The sequence below is a fragment of the Eumetopias jubatus genome, unplaced genomic scaffold (assembly GCF_037043125.1).
Source record: "Eumetopias jubatus isolate StellerSeaLion01/CBP00866 unplaced genomic scaffold, mEumJub1_p1.0 scaffold_6, whole genome shotgun sequence".
Taxonomy (NCBI): domain Eukaryota; kingdom Metazoa; phylum Chordata; class Mammalia; order Carnivora; family Otariidae; genus Eumetopias; species Eumetopias jubatus.
In genome coordinates, this window is record NW_028274812.1 from 127754205 (window position 1) to 127776908 (window position 22704).

The 22704-nt window shown below is 41.8% G+C and overlaps 1 protein-coding gene across 1 annotated transcript in view; it reads right to left on the reverse strand.

Moving 5' to 3' along the window:
• The window catches only part of F13A1 (coagulation factor XIII A chain), a 165943-nt gene that overhangs the window by 37076 nt on the left and 106163 nt on the right, over window positions 1-22704 (reverse strand). The window contains exons 9-10 of the mRNA XM_028122918.2: window positions 9143-9246; window positions 7684-7772 (exon numbers count right to left, since the gene is read on the reverse strand). Of these exons, the coding sequence (XP_027978719.1) occupies window positions 7684-7772; window positions 9143-9246 (193 nt within the window). The remainder of the gene's footprint in view (window positions 1-7683; window positions 7773-9142; window positions 9247-22704) is intronic.

The window sequence follows — 22704 nt, forward strand, 5'->3', positions numbered from 1 at the left end:
CCTCTAGAGTCTTCTTATTATATTCTTTATAACTACTTTCTTAGGATCCCATTTATTAGCATGGGAGCAGGTAGAAACATGAACTACAGTGCATTATCAGGAGCTCCAGCTGAAAACAGTCTCTGATGTGTTCATGAAATGTTTTCCAAGCTACACATCCCTACTCTTTTCAAATAGGGTGATAATAGTGTCTTCCTCACAGTGGTTGGCAAAATTAACTGAAATAGTTGTCTGTAAATTACTTATCATAGTGCCTGGCATAGATCAAATGCTCTATAAATAATAATAATATCATAAATTAATAGTATTGCCTAGACGCTGTAGTGCTATAGTCCTAAAGATGGACAAAATGCATTTGGTCACTGTTCTTGTAGGATTTACACTCTAGTAATGGAGATTCTGTGCATTAGAATCACCTAGGGAACTTAAAAAAAAAAAAGATAACAAACTGAGGAAGTCTTGGGTGGGACGCTAAGTCTATTATTTTTAAAAGAAGGTCTCAATTAATTCTATTGGACACCCAGACCCGAGACCCTGGCAATACAGTACAATAAGTACCCGGGGTGGGGGGATGCTTAAGATACCACCAGAGCACCTGGGGCAGTGGGGCAGGGTGGGGCAGGGCGGGAGGGTGACTAGGAAGTAACAGCCAAGTTGAAAACGGGAAGATGCATAGGAGTTAGCGAACTAAAGGACCTCATGTTAAGTGTTCTTACCAACCAACCAACCAACCGACAAAAACTCACAAAAGAATACAAGGAAATTTCTGGAGGCCATGCCATGTGTACTTCCTTCATTGTGGGGAAGATGTCACAGGTGTATGCATATGTACAAACTCATCAAGATGTATGTATTAAATGTGTGCAATATTTTACGTTAATCATACCCCAATAAAGCTAAAAAGAATAAAGCAAAAAAAAAAAAAAAATGGAGAGAGGAAGGCTGTGACAGGCGGAGGGACTGCCACAACCACAGGTCAGAGCGGGTGGGTCAGAGACACACTGGATCGGCAAGAACCTCGGGTTCTGATCTTGAATGTGTACTTTTGGAAAGCTACCTTATTCTCTCTGAACTTCAGTTCCTGTTTCTAGAAAATGAAAATAGTTATACTTCTTCTGCCAATTTCATAGTAACACTTTAATGAGACAGCACCAAGCAAAATAGGATCTATGTGACCATGACTTGTAAACTTTAAAACTGAGTAAAAATGTAATGGTTTTTATTAGGTAATGGGGGAATTTGATGATAAAGCCCTAACTTTCAAAGTTGAGGTTAAAAAAAGCAACTTTTCTTTACTTTCTCACAAAATGTTCTGAATTTACATGGACTCTGACCTCTACTAAGGTGAAAGCAAGTAGCCGACATTCATTGAAGAGCCACAAGGTTTCAGGGACACTAACAAATTATTTAATCTAAACCTCACAACAACAACCACCTGTGAGGTATGTATTATTATCCCTATTTTATAGATGAGGGTGCCAAGTAGGTTAAGAAGGGTCAGCAAAGTGTTTGTGGTCACATAGCTGGGAGCTGCTGGAGGCTGAAACCCTGGGCTGGCCCATCGCCCATTCCCTGACCTTCACCTTGGGCTGGCCCACTCCCTGACCCTCACAGTGCATTGCCTCTCTCACGCAGCCCCACCGGACCACCAGCGCCGCCATGAGGTGGTAAGATGGTTTCATGCTTGGGGTGCAAGTGGTTCCATACATGGGCCTCAGATACCTGAGGGGTGATAAATGGTGACCTCATTCTTCAGCAGAATAATCACGGCTTTGTGGCACTAGCCATAGGATGTGCAAGACCAAAATATGAATTTAGGAATTAGGATAGGACATGACAGGGCAGACACCAGGGATATTTGTCATTTTGGGAAAAAAAAAAGTTAAGGAAACTTTAAAAGAGCTTCCTGAGAATTTTGGCTTTCCCTCTGGAGAAGGCCATGTGAGCACAAACAGCCTCCTCCTCTTGCAAATTAGAGCAACAATGCTGATAAATATCTTCTTAATAACAGCCCTTACAACAGTTTACAGTTTTCCAGGGAGACAAGGCTAAATATGAAAAGTGGCTAAATCATTGTCTCCCCTTGAGCATAGAGCTTAGGAAATTTATGTGGGCTAAAATCTCAGGCCAGCCCAGCAGCACTGTCCCTTGTGGAGAGAGGAGAGGAGAAACCCACATATGAAATGGCTATTGCCTATGTATGTTGTGGGGGTGCGGAGAGAATGTATTCTTTCCAATTGACATTAGCAAGCTTTCTTTTCGGTTTCAGCCACCAGTGCAATGGCCCCTCATCCTGGCTGTGTATGAGCCACTGAGGGCTTAAAAGAGTAATGGTGACAGGCCCCCACCCGAGGCCAACTGCATGTCTATGGTAGACAGTTGTAAGTGCAGGTGACGTTGGAAAGAATATTGGATCTACACTGTGTGACTTTGGGCAAGTTACTCACTGTCTCTCACCTTGGGTTTAACAGTGCCATTCTTGCAGGGCAGATAGCTAGATCAGTACTGCTGGAGAAAGCCCTATGTTGAAGGCTAATTTCTTTTGAATGAAAAGGAGTCTTAGTGACCATCTTGTCCTACCCCTATACTTGAGGGGACTGTGGTCACATAGAACCTGGGCATCCCAACATGAAATCTGGTGCTGGTTTCAGCACAGGGGCTGGCACAACTTTGTGCCAGGCACAACTTTGCCCCTTTGTCAGACACGGGCACTTCTACTCAGCCTCTGCTGAGGTGCTTGCTGAGCCCCTGAGGCTCAGCAAAGGTGGGCTGGGGCTGCAAGCTAAGGGTCCCCCTCTCGACAAAGTTCTGCACGTGCCCCTTGAATGTAAGCACATGTCTACTGCTGGCAGAAGCTATGCTCTTTACCACTAAGGATGGAAACTCTTTTTTCAGGATCCAGGAAGATTTACTTTGTTCATTTGTTCCTAACTAGAGATAACTACAAAACAGGCTGTGCAGAGAAAGTGGTGCTCCTCTGAGAGTGCACGGAGGCAGTGGATACCGTCCTGGTGCACGAACCTTCTGGTACAATTGCCATCCTTCTACTCTGCGCTTGCTAGGTCCGTGTGTGTGCTGTCTGCTGCTGTCCCTGTGCCTCATCTCCCACCAGGACTGCCAGCACCTGAGGGCACCATCTGGATCCTATCTCTCTGAGACTCAGTTCTTAGCAGGGTACTCTGCCTCTGCTTCTGTTTGCTTGTTTGCTTCATTCATCCATCCATCCTCATTCATTCAACAGGTATTTATTCATGACTACTTTGTGCCAGAACTTGTTTTCAGTGATGAGGATACATTCATGGAGCTTATATTCTAGAAGGGAGAGAAATAATAACACTAAGGCAAGTGTTGTGAGACAGGCCAGGAAGTGAGATTTTAGGTGGGGGTGGAGTGGGTTGAGTGAAGACCTCTTTGAGGAGGTGATCTGAGCAGAGACTTGGATGCAAGGAGGGGTCAAACGTGCAAGCATGTGGTGGAGGGTAGGGGAGAGATTTCCCAGCAAAAGGAACAGTATATATAAAGGCTCAGAAGCAAGAGTATGTTTGCGTGTTGCCAGAAGAGGCAAGAAAGTCAGTATGACTTGGAAGGAAATGAGCAAGGGAAGAGGTGGAAGGAAAGCCAGGAGCCAGATCACATAGAATCTTGTAAAGACTTGTGCTCAGTTTTATTGTAAGCGTTGTGGAAATCCATTAGAAGGTTGGGGGCAAGGGAGGAATGTGTTTTATTTACATTTTTAAAGAATGATTCTGGTTAGACTGTGGAGAATAAACAGGAAAAGGGAAAGAGGAGGGAAGGGAGGTGGGCTAGGAATCAAGTTCATAGAGCTCAATGTTATACAGAGCTCAAAGGGTAATAATGGGCATCACAGACCTGGCTGGATGCACGCTCTTTGTAGAAGGTATTTCTGGCAAGATGCATGAAGAAGATTAAGAAGAGAAGCCAACGTGATTCCAGAATCTTATACATTATTTGAATAAATGGATGAACTATTTTAGATCAGAATAGGAGCCCCCCAAAATGGGCTAAAAAGTGGTAGCAAAATAACCTTGAATTGAGAATGAAGTGTCTGTAGAGTTTGTACACAAAGAACCTCCGGTCCAGAGCATGGGAAAGGCTATGTAGCTTCTGAGCAATGGAGCAGTTACTGTGGCCCTGGGGGACCAATCATCATTGCTGCAAAAATCAGCTCAGTGACAGGGAGGGAAGGAGGGGTGGGCATGTGCTCGAGTGTGCATGTGTGTGCAGGTTTGGGGTGGGCTGGCAGGAAGGGGAGGACAGAGCCAATGAGAGGAAGCTAAGATGGAAGAGAAGCAGCAACCCCCAAGTGCTCAGTGAACACGGGGAACTCAGGAAAGGACTTCAGACCCTAGCACTCTTCTGCTCTCTCCTCCCCCCACCCCTGGAGAAGCCAAAGGCCGCCATTAGCTGGGGAGAGAAAAGGCAGATGGGCTTCCAGAATGGAGGTCCTCATCATGGCACTGAGGCCATGAGAAATAAGCTTCAAGCCCTGGAAGCTATCTAGAAATGTGAAGAATACATTTCTAAAATGGAGGAGGAGAGAAGAAGGGGCAGAGAGAGGATCCTTCCCCTGTACATGCCTCTTTTTTTTTAATTTTTACTTTTTTGAGTCTAGTTGATACACAATGTTACCTAAATTTCAGGTGTACAACATAGTGATTCAAACTTCTCTATGCTGTGCTCACGGCAAGTGTAGCCACCATCTGTCACCATACAACACTATGACAACATCATTGACTATATTCCCCATGCTGTGCCTTTCATCCCCGTGGCTTATTCTATAACTGGAAGCCTGTATCCTCTGCTCCCCTTCACGTCTTATTTTGGATTTTGCTTTAACTAAAGGAGACCACGGCTCTGAGAAGATCAAAAAACGTCAGTGAACACGATGTTTAATCCAGCCCGGAAGTGAGTAAGGAATGACCAAGAAAGTCAGCGAGAGGCAAGAAAAGGCACACTAGGCTGCCTGCCTGGGGTGTGACAGGCAAGTTTATGCAGCCAGAGGATGGAGAAGGGAAGGGAGGATGCATTCTGAACCTGAGTCATGGACACTCTCATTAAAGTTAAATACGATGCCCCCCATGCGGTCCTACTTTGGGCACCCTTGAGAAAAGATTCCATACACTTTCAACAGCCTGAGCATCTCTTATAAATGGCTCAGCCCCGGGGTTTAGCCCGTGCCAAAGCAGCAAATCGTCCGCTCTGTCAGACAAGTCTGCAGTGGCTGAGAGAGGAGTAATTATAATCAGCGAATCCCGATGACATGCATAACACCCCGATCTATATTTAATAATAGCAAAAAGCATTTGCATTAACAGCTATTAGGCAATTCACTCTTGGAGGGAGGTTGCTCCCTCTGTCTTTCTTTGCAGCAACAAAGTATAATAAAAATATAAAAACATGGCTCTGTGAATTTTAGAGTGATTTCCCATTAAGAGGTTCTCCTAGCGTCATAAACTATCAGTTGGCAGCTGGGGAGGTTGGGCTAAATCTCCAAATCCCGAAGTGAAATCAAGGGGGATGAAATTCGAAATACAGTCTGCCTTTTTCCCCCAGGCTTCTAGCAACTGTAATGGTAGTCTCCATGGAAGCAATACTATCTCCTTTGTGTATTTCAAATTCCCGATCTTGCTGTCTGAATATTCACACTTATTTTACTTCCTAAACATTTCCGGGCTGCCTCCTCCTTTCCGCCTCTTGCCATTTGCGGAGCTCAGGCCCCGCCCCCTCGGGTGGGTGTGGAGCGGACACAGCCTTCCCGCTGACCTCCCCCCACCCCCAGCTCGGGGCCACCCCTTTCAAGTCCCAGCTCCACGGGGCTCGAGTCTCTCCCCTGTGGGGACTCCTTTACAGGAGTTCAGTTCCTTCTGCCTTCATCTTCTACACCCCTGACACGTCACTCTTCCTGAGCCTGCACAGCTTGTCATTTCCCACACATCCCATTCGGATGCTCAAATTGTCCCCTCTGCCTCAGATTCTTTCCTTCCTTTGGCTTCTTTCTTACCCACTTGGCCTGAATAACTACAAACTGTCCCTCAAGACGCAGTTCAGGCACTAATCCCTCCAGGGAGCCTCCCTGCCCCTCCCTCCGTGTGCTCCCACAATGCTCTGCCCAACCATTGTGGCTCTCACACAGGTGTCATTATCCTCGGTCCTCATGTCACCCTCCCTCCCTGGATGGTGTCTTATGGCCTTTACTGTCCTACTCAGTTCCTGACCCGTGTTACTCAATTAACGAATCTGTATGTATTAAATGCAGATCATTTATCACCTACATTGCTCATCTGACAATTAGTTCCACAGAGTCTCCTGTACTACTGTTATTTAACTTTTGATGTTCTATGTATTGCCACCTCCGATTAAGAATCTAATTTCTTTTTCTTTTAAGATATATTTATTTGAGAGTGAGAACACGAGGGGGAGGGGCAGAGGGAGAGAGAATCTCAAGCAGACTCCTGTTGAGCGTGGAGCCTGTCCAGGGGCTCCATCTCCCAAAACCAAGAGTCAGAGATTTAACGGACTGGGCCACCCAGGCTCCCCAAGGATCTAGTTTCATAAGGGTTCTGAGTTCCCCACAGGACAGTGCCTGCCACATATTTATAATAGGTATTTATTCATCCCAGAGTAGTAGTAGAGTGTGGTGGTTACTGGCATGAGCTTTAGTACCTGTCTGGCTTTAGATCTTAGCATGACTGTTTATTAGTTCAATGAATGTGGAAAGGTTATTAACCATGCTGCCTCAATATTCCTTTCTGTAAAATGGGAAGAATCATAATACTGATTTTAAAGGGTGGCTAAGAGCCTCAAATGGTAGGCACAGTGATTACATGGTAAGAACTCTGTATACAACAGACAATACTTCAGTGTGTTTATTGGTGAAACTATATTCCGGGTAAATCCTGCCTCTCAGCCTCTCACATATTTCTCTTCTCTCCACCCCCTGCCCTCAGCCTCCCAGCCTCCCAACCTTCTCCTTTACTAATACCTTTTATATTTAATTTGATTTTTAGAGATCTCCTTGGAGTATTCTCTAACTGCCTCATCTGCTCCTAGTCCCCATCCAAATCTTTCAGAATTTCAAACCCTTTACAAAAGTGTCCCCATCAACCCATGAAGTATGCTGCCTTCTAGCTGCCCTTCCCTCCCCTCCCTATTTCAGCAGCTCTGCTTTCCCTCCCCGATGATGGAGGATGGCCTGGTGTGGCAGGAAATGGGTTGCAGTTCCCAGACTAAGACCATGGCTGGGGTGTGTCTGGATTTTGTTTTTATGTGAACTGCTAAGTTAGTGTTGAAGTGAAGTAGTAAGCTCTGAAATTTCAATTCATGGACTGTCTCCACCAATTTTTAGTTGAAGGATTCATTTAGTCACTTAATTTCTCAGGAGCAGTTGATACCTATTTCGTGGGTGCGAAGAACTCAACTAAGGTTAGTAACACAGTTGCTTTTCAAGGAGAAAATCTCAAAACATCAAGGAAAGAAAAATGTTAAGTAAGAACTACATTTAGAATTAAGAGCCTGGAGGTTGGAATGATGTTTAGTCGACTTTGTAGACATGAAACACATGCCACGGACTTGGCAAATTTAGAAGTAACGATCTGGTGTCTTATTTTTCAGTATTAAGAGGTTCAGGAAGAAAGCAGCACTTCTCTCCAGCTTACTACTTACCTCCGCAAAAACAAAGGGTGCGTCAAACTGGAAGCAAATATGGCCGTGCTTAATGGCTTGAACGGAGGCCGGGCCACACCGATACATCCCTGCATCACACAGAGGAAAGGGAAGCATGAGTCTGTCGTCTTCAATTCTGTCCAGATACAGATACAGGCTCTGTAGGGGCAAGTGTTCCCAACTTCATCCCTGATTAAGCCCACATGCTTCCCATGGTCAGAGATGGTGAATGACCAAGGTGTGTAATCAAGAGGGCTTTGTTGGAAATGCATCCTCAAACCAAAATTTGAAGCCATGAGAAGAATACAGGGCAGTCACTATGTCTCTCTCTCTTCTCCCACCTAGAACACATACTCCAGATGTTTGTTCTGAGGCTGAGCTGTTTGCTTACAGAGGATTGATCCATTTACACAGGTCTCTGGAATGTTGGAGATGGTAATGTGTCCCCCCTGGTTGTGTTGTTGTTTGTTTTGATTTTTGTGTCTTGTTTTTGGACATTACGCATGTACGTCAAGTATTAAATTGAGGAATTTGGACATTAACAACATACTGATCAATGCCCAGCATGCATTCTGGAAGTCAGTAGGCACATGATTACCTTTACAAAGTTCCTTACATTTTAACCAGCTATCTCTGGTTAATAAGAAATTAACTGCCATTAGTCATTTCTGACGTCTCCTCATGATACATAATTGAGAACACCAGAAAGTGTTGAACATTCTCCCTCAAAATCCAGCATAAATAAAGCATGAGTCTCTTATGAATAAGTTATGAATGTTTATGGATATATGGGTATACACACACACGTCAGTATCTCATATCAACACCTGAGGAAGTAAACATAATGTCCCCAGGCTACTGGTTTTTATCATCATATTAAAGAGAAATGGAGGCCTATGATTTGATTTTATAAAAATCTGAGGGCGGTCATAGGTGCCATTCATTGCTTAGCATAGACTGCAAGTTAGATGATGAATACCCACACACTTAGGTTTTGGAAGAAATCACACAACATAAAAAGAAATCAAGTTCTGGGAAAACAATAATTTAAAGGATGATCTGTAACTATTTTTTGAGTTCTTTATTTTCTCTACTGCCTCATATCTTATCACGCTGCATCACAGAGGGCCGAGGTGTATTTTAGAGGCTAGTAAAAGTGCCTACAAGGATATTTTTTTCTCTTGTCTTCAAAACTGCTTATCAAAGCAAGAGTAGATGAATTATACATGTTAAATTTTATGCATTTTTTTTTTTACCAGTTGTAGAATAATCAGGGGAAAACTGACCATTGAAATGAAATTAAACTGATTGACAGGCTGTTAATACCATACATGGGCCCAGGAAGCACAATTTTGATGTTGGTTCCCAATGGGAGTGTTGCCCACACATCAAATGCAACCCTAACAGCAAAATAAAGATCGCAGTGAAACGAGTTCCATGAGGGACGATGCAGTTTTACCATCACTGTTTTCTTGGGGGGTGCTGTCCACAACTTGCCACCCTCCAAATCCAACGGGAAGATCAGGCCTTGTCATCCAGGCTTCATTCCAGCAGTGGTAGTTCCTGAGAAAACACCACCCCAGTGAGATTAAACTTCCCATCCCATTCAGCGCCCCAAGAAATCAAAAGGTGGCCAGAATTCCTGTGAGTACGCTATCTACAAGTTGCTGGAATGGAATAAACCAAATTGAAGACTCCCGAGAGATATCCTGGACTTGAATTTTCTGGGCAGATGCATTCCCATTGGCACCCCTGGGGGGCATCAGGTGGCCGGACATTTCTCTTCCCTGCTAATATCAGTTTCAAGGCCACCCAGCACATGAAACAGTTTTGTTCTTAACCATCTTCTGCTGCCTAATGAAACAGAACATACTATGTGCTAACAGGATAGAAAAGAAAAGTTAATTGAAACTGAAATACATATATCTTTGAATTTCTTTTATATTCATGTTTACATTTATGCATATTTGATTTATAAGAAGCAGATCTCTTGTAACAATTAAGCAATAGAATGCTTGTATTTATGGGCTTAGGCTGTTGCCATAGAAACTATAATGTTAACTCCTGACTATAACTGTCTCTAATTTGTGGCAAATTTCCATTTGGTGTCCAACAGGAAGAAAAGGGTATCAGGGTGAGTGTCTCTCTACCCTTTATCAAAGGTGGGGAACCCACAACCCGAGGGCCACGCAAAACTTTTCAGAACATTGCATATGACCCTTGAGGCAAGAGCATGAAATAAAATGTCATCATGAATTGTATTATCATGTCCTTGGAAAGACCTGAAATTATATGACAGTACAGAAACAAATGAGAGCACATTAACCCGTCTGCCCTACAGAAAATATTCATATAGTAATAACGATTTAACGGTGGGGGGAGGTAGTTATAACAGTCTTTGTTTATAGCACGGATGAATTTCAGATCCAGCTACCATTCATCCTTTGCCTAAATGCCCTTCAATGTCAGGAATTCATATATGTTCCCATCTCTGAGTTTGGCTCATCTTTGATTGGCTCAGTTTGGAGGTATTAACTTCACTATGTACCCTTTATGCACCAGGATAGGTGCTGGGGATGTGGCAATGACTGACACATAGGTTCATGCCCACAAAGACCCTCGTGATCTAGGAGGAATGATGAAAAGGTAAACCAATTGTTACAACATTTCATAGATTTGCTGTGAGGCTTAAATAACATGATGGGAGTAAAGCACTTAGAAATAGGGCCTGGCATGTGATGAGTGCTCAAAAATAGTAAGTCTCAGACTTTTTAAAATAATTCATAGAAGTGATGCAGTGGAAATTCATTTGGGGGTACACTGGGGTCTCAGTGGGAAAACCCTTTGGGAATGAAGACAAGTTTCACAGCAAAAGTGGTATTTGAGCTAACTCCTGAGGAATGTGGGGGTTTAGAAAGTCAACAAGAGAAATAAGAACAAAATTGTGGAGGCATGAAATAACTCACACGGTGTGTTTGGGGGACTGCACACTGTTCATTGTGGCATGAGGACAGCGTGCTTGCATATTTGTGTGCATGGGGAAGAGGGATGGCAGGTGAGGGTGGGCAGAGAATCACAAAACTGACAAACGCACAGCACTTACTGTGTTCCAGGCACTGTTCTAAAATTTTTATGTATATTAGCACAGCTGATGGTCCCGTACCCTATTAGAAAGGTACTATTACTATCTCCAGATTGCATGGGAAGCACAGAGAGGTTAAGAATCTTGCCTGAGGTCACACAGCTGGTTAGTGATAGAGCTCCAGGGCCCATGCTCTTAAACAATGAACTATGCTGTAGGGGAAGGGATGAGACTGTGAGATCCTTTTATCCCAAATCAAATGATTGAGCTCTATTCTTGGGCAAGTTAAATTTGCAAATCTGTCTTTGTGGAAGTTGGGTGGGGAGGCAGGATGGGCCAAGGAGCTGAGTTGACCTCCAGCCCCATGGGGAGGTCCAGGAGCCATCAGCGGGTACAGGCACGTGGAGGTGAGAGAGCTGGATGAGTGCAGGAAGACTTTCGTGTTTCCAGGGAGTATGATGGTTCCATCTACCAAGACTGAATGAAGGAGGAAGAGAAGACGGTTTGTGTTGGGAGGTGTGTGTTGAATGGCTGACAAGTTCAGTTTTGCACGTGATGAACTCGAGAGCCAGTGAGAAACCCAGGAGACAAAACCCTAGAGACGTTCTTATATACACATGAGACAGTCAGGGTTGGATGAGTTGCTGGCGTCTTCACGGATGATGGAGGAGAATGGGGACAGGGCCAAACGAGGAGAGCATGGAAACAGAGGGATGCAGTATAGGTTTCTCTCCTCAGAGTGATCTAGGTTGTGGAGGGAAAAAAAGAAGATAGGGCCATGGCTAGAAGGTAATGCAATGCAGGCAAGAGTGTTTTGATTAGTTTCACATTTGGAGAGATTGTCATGCTTACAGAGGAAGAACCAGTGCAGGGAGTGGGAATAGAGAATAGAGAGATTGAATAAAAGGACACTCAACTCTCAAGAATGCAGGAGGATGAGGTTCACAGTCACACCATTCCTGGGTGTGGGAAGCGAGGCATTGTGTGCAGGGACAGGGAGGTGTAGGTGTAGATCAGGGTCAAGGTGTGGAGGTGTTGGACAGGAACATGAGGTTGGTTCCCACTTGAGAGCCTGTATCTTTCCTCTGAATCTGGAAAGAAGGTCACTGTGAGTTTAGACATGACTGCTAGCCTCCCTCCAGAACAGGGAAAGTTCCATCATTAGGCAGGGAGATCCAGGAAAATGGCAAGGAAACATTTGCAATCCAAATGGACATAGTCCTGCTTCCTACACAATCCGTGTAGGCAACCTGTGTTTAGCAATCCTGGCTCTAGCTAGGATTTCACTGTTACACCACCACCCAAGATTAATAGGCGCCAGAATCTCCTTATTTAAAATCAAATATCCTGGGCAGGGTTAGCCTTGAACAAGATAAACAAGCTTTGTATTTCAGATCTCAGAGAACTGAGTTTGGGGTTGGGCCTTAGTCAATGGATAGAAAGCCAATGGCTGGGCTCCCAGGCTCGTCGTGAACAGAGTGGGAGGATGCTACCTCCAAAGCCATAGATTTTTTTTTTTTTTTTAATCATGCCATTCTCTCTGCTCAAGAATGGCCAGGGAAAATGTGTCCTGGACCACTCATGCCATGAGGGTTCCCTTTTGTCTGGATGTTAAGTATCTCTGGGTACACATGCTTGTCTTTGATTTCAAGGTCCCCTGTGAAAGGGGTTTAATATTTACAGACATTTCTGAATTACATTTACCACAAGGTTGTCTGCAGATTGGGGAATATATATGCTTCCTGAAAGGTTATTTTAAAGTTTCTTTATCTAGATCTGTCATAGTCTTTCTGTTTTCATCTTGTAATTTTATTATGCATTCGTCGAGGGAGTGATTCACTTCTGGGGCTCTGTCTTGTTCACCATCACATTCCCAGCGCTAGAGTTAGGCCTTAGGAAGTGCTCAGAAAGCATTGCTTGATTGAAAGGCAAGGATAACTCCTAGCAAGTGTAGGACATCGCCAAGGCAGGTGTAATTAAATTTTCGTTTGTTTGTTTGTTATTAAGATTCATCGTTTTATATTTTCTCAGAGCCTTCATTTGAAACTTGACTTCCCACTCTACGATCAAAATGCACAGTGTCACTTTAAAGGTAAAAGAAAAGTTAGAAACCTTCAAAGTGATCTAGTTTTCTTGTTGCTTCTTTCTAAAGAAGCAGTGTAGAAATTAAAATAAAGCCCCCATTTCATTGAGAATTATTTAATCAAGTTGAAAATAACTTTTTTGAGGGATAATAATGATGGAATGACAAGTGAAGAACACATCTTTGCTTTATGTTACTTTTTGTAGGTTTCCTGCAGTGACAGCTAGTGATTTCTAGAACTCCTTTCAAGGATGCTAATAACTCAGCAGAACTGGTGCAAAGGATCTGCAGAATCTTCACCAAAGGCAGAGCCTCCCTAAAAAAATAACACCATGCATTGCTGAGGGACCTTCAGAGAATGTCACAGCACTGGTTTGGTTTATCCTTTGGTTAAACCCTTTCCTTAGAACTTATGTGTAGCAAATAATCACACAGATGCAAAGACAGGTACTTCAGAATGTTCATCCTTGCATAATTTACAAGAAGGAAAAATCAGAAACTGTCCAATACATGATTGTTTTGAAATACAAAACAGAACATTATTCAGCCATAAAAATGCAGATCTACATTTATTAGGCAGGAAATATACTTATGGAATATTAAGTTTTAATATTAACACATTATTTAACAATAACATATACAACACAATGTATGTGTTCATTGTGTATGTAGTTAAGTGTGGAAGGCAGAATTCTAAATGACCTTCATTCTTGTATAATTTCCTCCCCTTGAATGTGGGTGAAATCTATGAATATGATGGTATATAACTCCTGTGATTATGTTACTTTACATGGCAAAGAGGGTTTTGCACATGTAATTAAGATAATTAATCTGTGGACTCTGAGTTAATTACAAGGGAGATAGCAAGGTGGGCCTGATCTAACCAGGTGAGCCCTTTAAATCTGGGTCTAGAGGTTAGGGACAGAGCAAGCTAGAGATTGGAAGCAGCAGAGATATACTCCTACTAGCCCTGTAAAAGATGGAAGCTTCCATGAGTTCTACAGCTGCAAGGAACTGAATCCTTGCAAGAACCTAAATGAGTCTGAAAGAGAGCCCTGAACGTCAGATGCGACCACAGCCTCAGCTAACATTTTGATTGCCATTATTTGAGACCCTGAGCAGAGGACCCAGTTAACCTGTGCCCAAACTCCTGACCCAGAGAAACTGGGTATCAACTGATAATAAAGTTGTTTTAGGTTGCTAAGTTTTTGGTAATGTGTTATGCAGCAATAAAAATGGGTACAATAGCAAAGAGACATATGAAAGGATACTTAAGAAGATGTTGGAAATGTTCTGAGGAGTTAGAAGATGGATGACTCTGACTTTTGTATTTTTTTCTGCAATGTTTGAAATTTTTATAATAAACATGCACTAACTTCTACCCACCCCCCACATAAGTGAACTATTTTTTATTAAAAGAAAATAGAGCACAGTTAAAAATCTGCCCTGGTTTTAACCACTGGATAAGGTCACATCTGGAGTTGCAAGAGCCTGTGGGATGATGGAGAAGTGGACAGAGAACACAGCTGAGATCAAGATGGGCTTTGGGGCTCTGCATGCTAGATGTTCAAAGACAATAAAGTGGATAATTTAAGCAAGGAGTCCTTTACTGCCTTTAACTTGGCTAACTGCTTAAATCCTCCACAGGGTCATCTCATTTACAATTTGTCCAGGAATGTTTTCCTACAAGGGAACAAAGAGATTTGGGCTTGTAACTCTGTTTCTGCAGCTTTATTATGGCTCAAGGGAAAACACAAATAAGATTGAGAGAAAGCCGTCAAGGAGATGCGTTGGACCAACTTCAAGTGTAAACAAATCTTTGAATTCTTTTATTTTAAAAATGGTAGGGGGTAGAAGGAAGGTACTTAGCTATCTTGCAAACTGTGTGTTTGTGGCAGATGGGTGCACCCCCACTTCCCAGGCTGTTTTGGTATACTTTTAATACAGGCAATGCTATTGGTGACAAAAATGACAGCACACCCTGAAATTGTTGAGCTTTGGCCATTCCAGTGGTGGCGGGCATGGGGTGGGGTAGGAGTTGTTGAAAGAAGTGGAGACAAGTTGGTGGATTCTGAGGCTTTTCTAGCAAGACATTCCAAAGTGGAAATGAAAGCTTGGACCAAGAAAAAACTTGTCAATTAGGAAAGGTAATGAAACAAAACAACGAAAAGGAATTATTCAGAGAAAGAGAGGCATGCTGGAGGAATCTTTTATGGAGCTGGGAGCTGGGAGCTGGGAGCTGGGAGCTGGGAGCTGGGAACACTACACTGCTTCAGAATGCAGCTGTTCATTGTTAGGAACTGTTGGAAGGCTGAAACCAGAAAAGGGCATTTAAAGTCTCTCTGGGGTCATCAGTCAAGTGTTGGAGGTCCAATCAGGTGGAGACCCAGACAACCCTTCTGTAGAAACCAACTGCCCACAAAGAAAAAAAGAGAAGTAATGAAGGTGTTTGTTTTTGCTTGTCCTTTGCAGGGAAGGAGTCCTCCAATGCTAATTGTGAAATTGGTTTAAGCACAGTCTTCTGTAGTAATGAGAGACCCCAATTAGGGGGTTTGAAGGTGGGGGGATGTGATATTACTCCCAAAATGAAACCATGAGGTGTATTTATAGAAGGGGTGATAATCAAAATAATTAATAACTGCTCAGACACAGACATGAACCAACTGGAAATCGCAACCAATCAGAAAGGACACTCAGTCTAAATAAATGCTGTATGTTCCTACCTGTACATACTGGATAAATGCCAACCCAGATGTATTCAACTACATATACTGTATCATAGTACCTAAGAAGCTTGTTTCCATTTAAAAAATTTTCTGGGAGTGTGTCTTTCCTTAGTCCTGAGCGTTTCCACTCTCTTCTTAAGCTTCCAGGTTCTGATTTCTTGAATATTTATTAAGAGCATCTTATAGCAGCCTTATTACAATGATTTTTTTTAATTTTACTTTTTTCTCTTTTGATAGCTTCCCCTCTTTTGATCATCTGTTTTACTTTTTAATTGTGGCACGAGAAAATGGGTAAGACAGAGAAGAGAAACAGTCAAGAGAAACTGTCACTAAGGAAGACAAGACATTGGTTTACTAGACGAAGATTTTTAAATCAGGGATAATAAACATGTTCAAATAACTAAAGAAAACTATCTGAGTAATATTTAATCAAACAGAAGATATCAATGAAAAGATACCAATTATGAAAAGGAATCAAACAGAAATTCTGGAGTTGAAATGTACAATAACTAGAATGAAAAATTCAAAATTAACTAGTGGGTCTCAAAAGCAGATTGGAGTAGACACAAAGAAGAAGGAATTAGTGAACTTGAAGATAAGTAAATTGAAATGAAAAAAATATGAGGAAAAATGAACAGAGCCCCAGAGACTTGTGGGATACCATCAAGAGTACCAACATACTCATAGTGAAGGTCCCTGAAGGAAAGGAAAGAGAGAAAGGAGCAGAAAGAATATTTGAAAAAAATAATAGGTAAAAACTTTCCAAATTTGATGAGACATTGATATATACATCTGAGAAGTTAAATTTCAAAAAGAATAAACTCAAAGAGAGATATATACACCTAAATACCTCAGAGTCAAGCTGTTAAAAGCTGAAAACAGAGAGAATTTTGAATACAGTATGAGAAAAGTGATTCATTATGTACAGGAGTTCATCAATAGGATTAAAACTAACTACTTGTCGGAAACCATGGAAGCTAGGATCCAGTGGGATGATATATTCAAATTGCTGAAAGGAAAAGTTAAATAAGAACTGTATATCTAGCAAAAACTACCCTTCAAAAAAGAAGGCAAAGGTAACTTACATAGAGAAATAGGCAAAACAGTATAAATGTATATTTGTTTGAGTTCTTTCCCCCTCTGATTTTAAAGACAACTTCATAAAGCAGTAATTCTAAAATTGTGTTGATGTGCTTATAATGTAGAAAGATGCAATCTGTATTACAATAACAGAACAAAAGCTAAGGGGAATGGGACAACGTTTTTGTATGCTATTGAAATTAATTGGTATTAATATGAACTAAGTTGTTTCAAATGATGGTTTTAAATTGTAATCCCCAGGGAAACTACTAAGGAAAAACCTAAAAAATATATTGTCAAAGAAACAGAAAAAGAATTAAAATAGTATACTACAAAATATCTTTTTACACACAGTAAGAAAATAATGGAGGGATGGGGAAGAAAAACGACATAATGCATATAGAAAGAAAGAGCAAAATTGCAGCTATAAACCCTATTTATCAGTAATTACATTAAATATTAGTAGACTAAACACTAAAATCAAAAGGCAGAGATTGGCAAGATGGATAACAAAACTGTATGTTGTATCTAAGAGATACACTTTATATTCAAAAATGCAAATAGGTTGAAAGTAAAAAGGTGGAAAACTGTGCAAATAGAACCAAAAGATAACTGGAGCGCTATATTTATATCAGACAAAATAGACTTTATAACAAATATTGTTACTAGAGACAAAGAAGGACATTTTTTAAAATTTAAATTCAGTTAGCCAAGGTATAGTACATCACCCAGAAACACATTTTATAATGATTAAAGGGTAATGATATTAGGAAAACAACAATCATTAACGTATCTGCATCTAATAAGAGAGCCCCAAAATACACAAAATGCAAAACTGACAAAATTGAAGGGAAAAATAGACAATTTAACAATTCAACCAGAGGTGGGGAGTAGGGGGTAAGCAAAATGGGTGAAGGGGGTCAAAAGGTACAAATTTCCAGTTATTTGAAAGTTGGTAGGTGAGATCTTAAAAAAGTCCTCATCACACACACTCACACACACACACACACACACACACACACTCACACATTTTGTAACTATGTATGGCAACAAATATTAGCTAGACTTACTGTGGTGATCATTTTGCAATATACACAAATAATCATTATATTGCACACCTGAGACTAATATAATATGTCAATTATATCTCAATAAAAATAAACAAAACAAAAATAATTTAACAAATAAAAGTTGGAGACTTCAATACTACACTTTCAATAACAGACAGAACAAGCAGGTGGAAGATTAGCAAGGAAATAGAAGACTAGAACAACACAATAAACCAACGAGACCTAATGGATGTCTATAAAATATCTCACCCAACAAACAAAATACACATCTCTCAAGGGGAAATGGAACGTTCTTTGGAATAGACCATATGTTAGGCCATAAAACAAATCTTAATATTTGATCCATTAACATTTAATCCAATTACTGATAAGTAGGACTTACATCTGCCATTTTGTAAATTCCTTGTTATACATATTATGTTTTTTTCTTCCTCTGTTCCTCATTACTTTCTTACTCTTTGTAAAAAGATATTTTCTAATATACATTTTAATTCTTTTTCTGTTTCTTTTTACTATGTATTTTTCAGTTTTTCCTTAGTGGTTTCTCTGGGGATTATAAGATTCTAATTGACAACTCTAGTTCAGATTAATACCAACTTATTTTCCAACTGCATGCAAAAACTTTGTTCCATTCCCCCGTCCTTTGTGCTATTAATTCAGATCGCATCTTTCTACATTACAAGACCAGCACCACAATTTTATAATTACTGATATGTGATTTATATTTCAATAAAGGTGTTATAAAAAAAAGTGGGCTCTAGGGTCAACACTCCTTGGGTTTGTAATTCAGGCTCTGCCACTTATTGGCTGGTGACTGTGGTTAGGTTACTGTGTGCCTCAGTTTCTTCATCTATAAATGAGGACAATAATAGCAAGTACCCTAAAAAGTTGTTAAAAAGGTTAAATGAGTTACTACATGTCACCCACTTAGATCAGGACCTGGCACAATGAAAGCATTCCATAAGCATGAGCTATTTTGATTCTTTGGAGGTGGAAAATAACTTATTCCATCCTTTCTTCAAGACTCTGGTATAGATTCAGAGTGTATATTCTTAGTTCTCTAGTGACAGAGCTCGTGAGCTTGTTCTAGGGGATTTCCTCAAAAACAATTTGGCTGACAGTAATGCGGTTTACAAGATAATCTATACTTGAAAAGAAATAGGTAGATGTTCAGAACTGGTAACCTAGACGTATCACTGGTTAATTTTACAAACCCTTAAACATCTTTAAGCATTTGGTTCATATTCAGAAAATTTTCTCTACCTTTTTATCTGGAATTTATTTTTGTATAATTCTTTTTTGTACATACAGGAATTAAAATTTAGTGTAATTTAACACCAGGAAGGTCTAACTAGTTGGAACACACTGAGCATCTATAGCAAGGTACAAGATAGATCGATCTAAATTTCAAAAACACGCCTACAATGTTCAAACCCCTATGCCAAGTGCAGAGACTGCAATGAGAATTGGGATGAGTATTATACCCAGTGCTGGCCCCTAGGTGTGAAGGCTGTTTAATTTCCACTCTAAAACTTGCTTCAAAAGAGCTGTATTTATAGATTCAATGCTACCCACTGCAGCAGAGTTTTTTTTGCATTTGGAGTGAAAAAAATAAAACAATAATAACTGTACTCTTTCCAACAAGTACTGAAGGAAGTTGGATTTTTTTTTTTTTAAAGAACCAGATCCACTGAGGCCAGAAATTACAACTACAAAATTTTTCTGTGGTGTGTGTTTGATTTTTGTTTTGTTTTTTGTTTTTCTTTCCTTGGGAGCTGATGTGAAGTCAATTTGCAAAGCAGCACCTATATGTGAGTAGGCGGATCCTAGCTGGCCCTGTGCAGGTGAGCAGGTCTTCACACAGAGTGAGGGGTAGAACCTGCTGCATATGGGAGGAAAGGCCTTGTTGGAAGAAGAGTGAAATTTATTAAAAAATTTTGGGGAGCTCATTAAGACCAAACTCATACATTTATATAAGAGAAAAATTAAGGTCTAGAGAAATCAAGCAACTTGCCCGAAGTGACCCAGCTAATCAGTGGCAGAGCTAATCATATTGTCTTGCACCACGGAGAGAGAGAGAGGGAGGGCAAAATTACAAGAATAGTTTGACTTGATTTGGTGTTTTTCCATGATGCCCTGGGGAAAAACAAAATAAAATTGTGATTACTTTCCACGTGGATCACTGGCTAATTTTTAGATTGTTGCAACATTGAGCTGAAACTCAGAAATACAAATTTGCTAGTTCACAATTATTTAAAAAAATTAAAATTGTAAAAGCCAGTTTAATCAACCCTACTTAATTTCAAATGAAAAGGCAATAAAAGGAAATAAAGACTTGCTAATTGTTGCGGTACTCATGGTTTTCACAATTATCTTTGATATCATATAAACTGTTTAAAACTCTGAGTTATGATGTTTTCTACACCTGCCACTTGGCTAATCAACTGGAACTTGAGAGGCTGACCAGTCAGCTACGGGCCTGGGGGTACACACGTGTGTTTAGTCCCCTTCTCTTCATATCCTGAGTGCATGGGCAGCACGTACTTCCCCCCACCCCACCTGAAGCTCCATCGTCAGGAGATGAACAACTTCCCTTGGAATGTGAACAGGATGGAAAGCGACACATGAGTGAGGGGCTTGGAAGCTGGACTAAAAGGAGTCACAGGGTCTCAAAAGCTGTTGGCTCCAAGAGGAAATCTGGAGCACTGCTGGCTGTTGGACCCTCTAAAACTAAGAGTGAGGGGTGGGTTTGTCTTAAAGGACTCAGGGTTAGACAGTGCCTAGAAGGTAGAGAAGTAGGAGAGGTGGTGATAGGTGGAAGACAGGAAGGAAGGATGGAAGGATGCATCCCCACCCCTAAAGAGTATTAACTCCATCTGCTCCTCATTGAGTGCACAGCCTGAGGGCATTAGCTCCTTCAGGAAGGTGGGCAAAGAGCCAGGCGTTCTTGATATAAAGGCAGGAGTGGAAAGGGGCTGGAAGGTGAGTTAGAACGAGTTTTAATATTCAACAACTGTGCTCCTAAGAATATAGGCTAACTCTGTATGAGCTTTCATTCCTTCCTGCTGGGTCCTTGAAGCAGATTGATCTCTCTTAGGTTGTCTCATCTCAGGGCTTTTGACTTTTATAGACATACCCCTGAGTTTCATCTGTGGGCTAAGGTCATTTCCTGGGCATTCCATCTGTGAACAGCACAACCAGAAGATTGCGGGGAGGATAATGGCTTTGAGTCCATGGCCACTTCCCATGTGAACAGCCTTTCCCTTTGCTCCCCTGGGCTTAGGATGGCAGCCCCTTCCCCTCATCTGCATGCCTCCTGGCTCATGTTACAACCTACCTTATATTTTTTATAGAGTTCTACATGTGATTGACTCACCCACAAACTAGCTCCTCAAGGGGAGAGACTCTAATTTCTCTCTGATTCCTTAGAATCTGGTATTTGGACATAATAGTGCACAATGGTGTTTGTTGAATGAATTAAATGACATTTATTCAATTAAATGAGCATCAAAAATTTTTTCCAACCAATTCCATTTATTAAATCCTTGCTCTATGCCCTGCACCCGGTTACATGCTGGCAAAACAAACAAAAACAAATTAGATCAGACATTGCTCTTCCCCATGGGGGCTACAGTCTGGTGGGGGCCAGCCAAGAGGTAGGCATAGTTCTTTCAGCCCAGAATCATCAAATCTGACTACATCCTATCCAGCAAAAAGGACACAGGATAATGCTTTCATTTAGAAGGAGAAGAGCCTTTCACTGAAATACCTTCATGACCCTAATAAGTGCCACCATCCCTTTCTTTTGAAATTGTTTCCATTTCCACTGTGATAGTCATATAATGAGGTGATCAAACTGAGCTCTTTCTTGCAAGGTGAGGCCAAACCATCACTTTATCCCTGCCCACGAAGTGAGCCATGTTCTCCCTCCTCAATGAACCTTCATCTCCCAATTCACTGTTTGCACTGCAGCTAAACATTGTGCAAGCATCTTCATTAAACTGTCCGCAGTGATTCATAGTTGCCTTCCTCCAGAGGTTACACATAATTCAAAACCCATCGGCACACGGGGGACAGGCGGCTTAAATTGCTCCTTCCAGGATATGTTACCTTGCGTTGGTCCACTCAGAATTTCATTTGCTACAGTGAGGTCCAATTACTGTGCCCAGCTGTGCCCTTCTAAGGTTCCTTGGCCCCTCCCTCTCCTGAATCTCTAAGAAGCAGACTCTTCCCTCTGTGGGCATCAACAGTGTGTCCCACTCTGCAAAATTGCTGCTCCCTGTGAGGTGAGGCACTCTCAGAGGGGAAATCCACCATGGAGGGACCTGAGGTGCCAAACCAGGAAGCAGGCACATAAGCAGTCAGCCCTCCACGGTCTTTGGTGCTAAAGGGAGAAGAGTCAGAGTGTGGGCTGAAACCCATGCTTTGCGCCCCCACCCCCCATGGCCTTGGGGAGTGCCACGCATAATATGCCCTTGAAAGCATTCTTGCACTGGCTCTCTGAGCCCTTTGTACTGGCTTACTTCTGCTTTGGCCACGCTGGACCTGGCCAAAGAGGACGCCTTCGGTCACAGTCACGGAGACCCAGTTGGACAAATTAATTCACCACAAACTGTGTACCATCAGGATACCTCAGTGTTAAAGAGATGGTAGAGGCACAAAACAGAGAAACCAAGAAGTCATTCTCATGGTTGCCTTTAGAAAGAGAGGAGGAAGAGAGGAGGGGGCAGGGCAGGGAAGGCAAGAGCCATGCACAAACCAGGAGGGAGTTGGGGCGAGTTTGTCCGACTGGAGCCTGTGGAAAGAATTGAGTCTGGGGGCTTGGGGGAGGCCACTTGCTCCTGAGACCCCTGCTAGGAAATTTGCTGGGCCATGTGTTGTCAGCCATGCTGTGCTGGCTTCTCAATGGTCAGCTGATGCCCACCAAATCCTCCCTGCCCTCACCTCAGCCTCTAGCCTTCTGCCCTGCCCCCTGCTTCC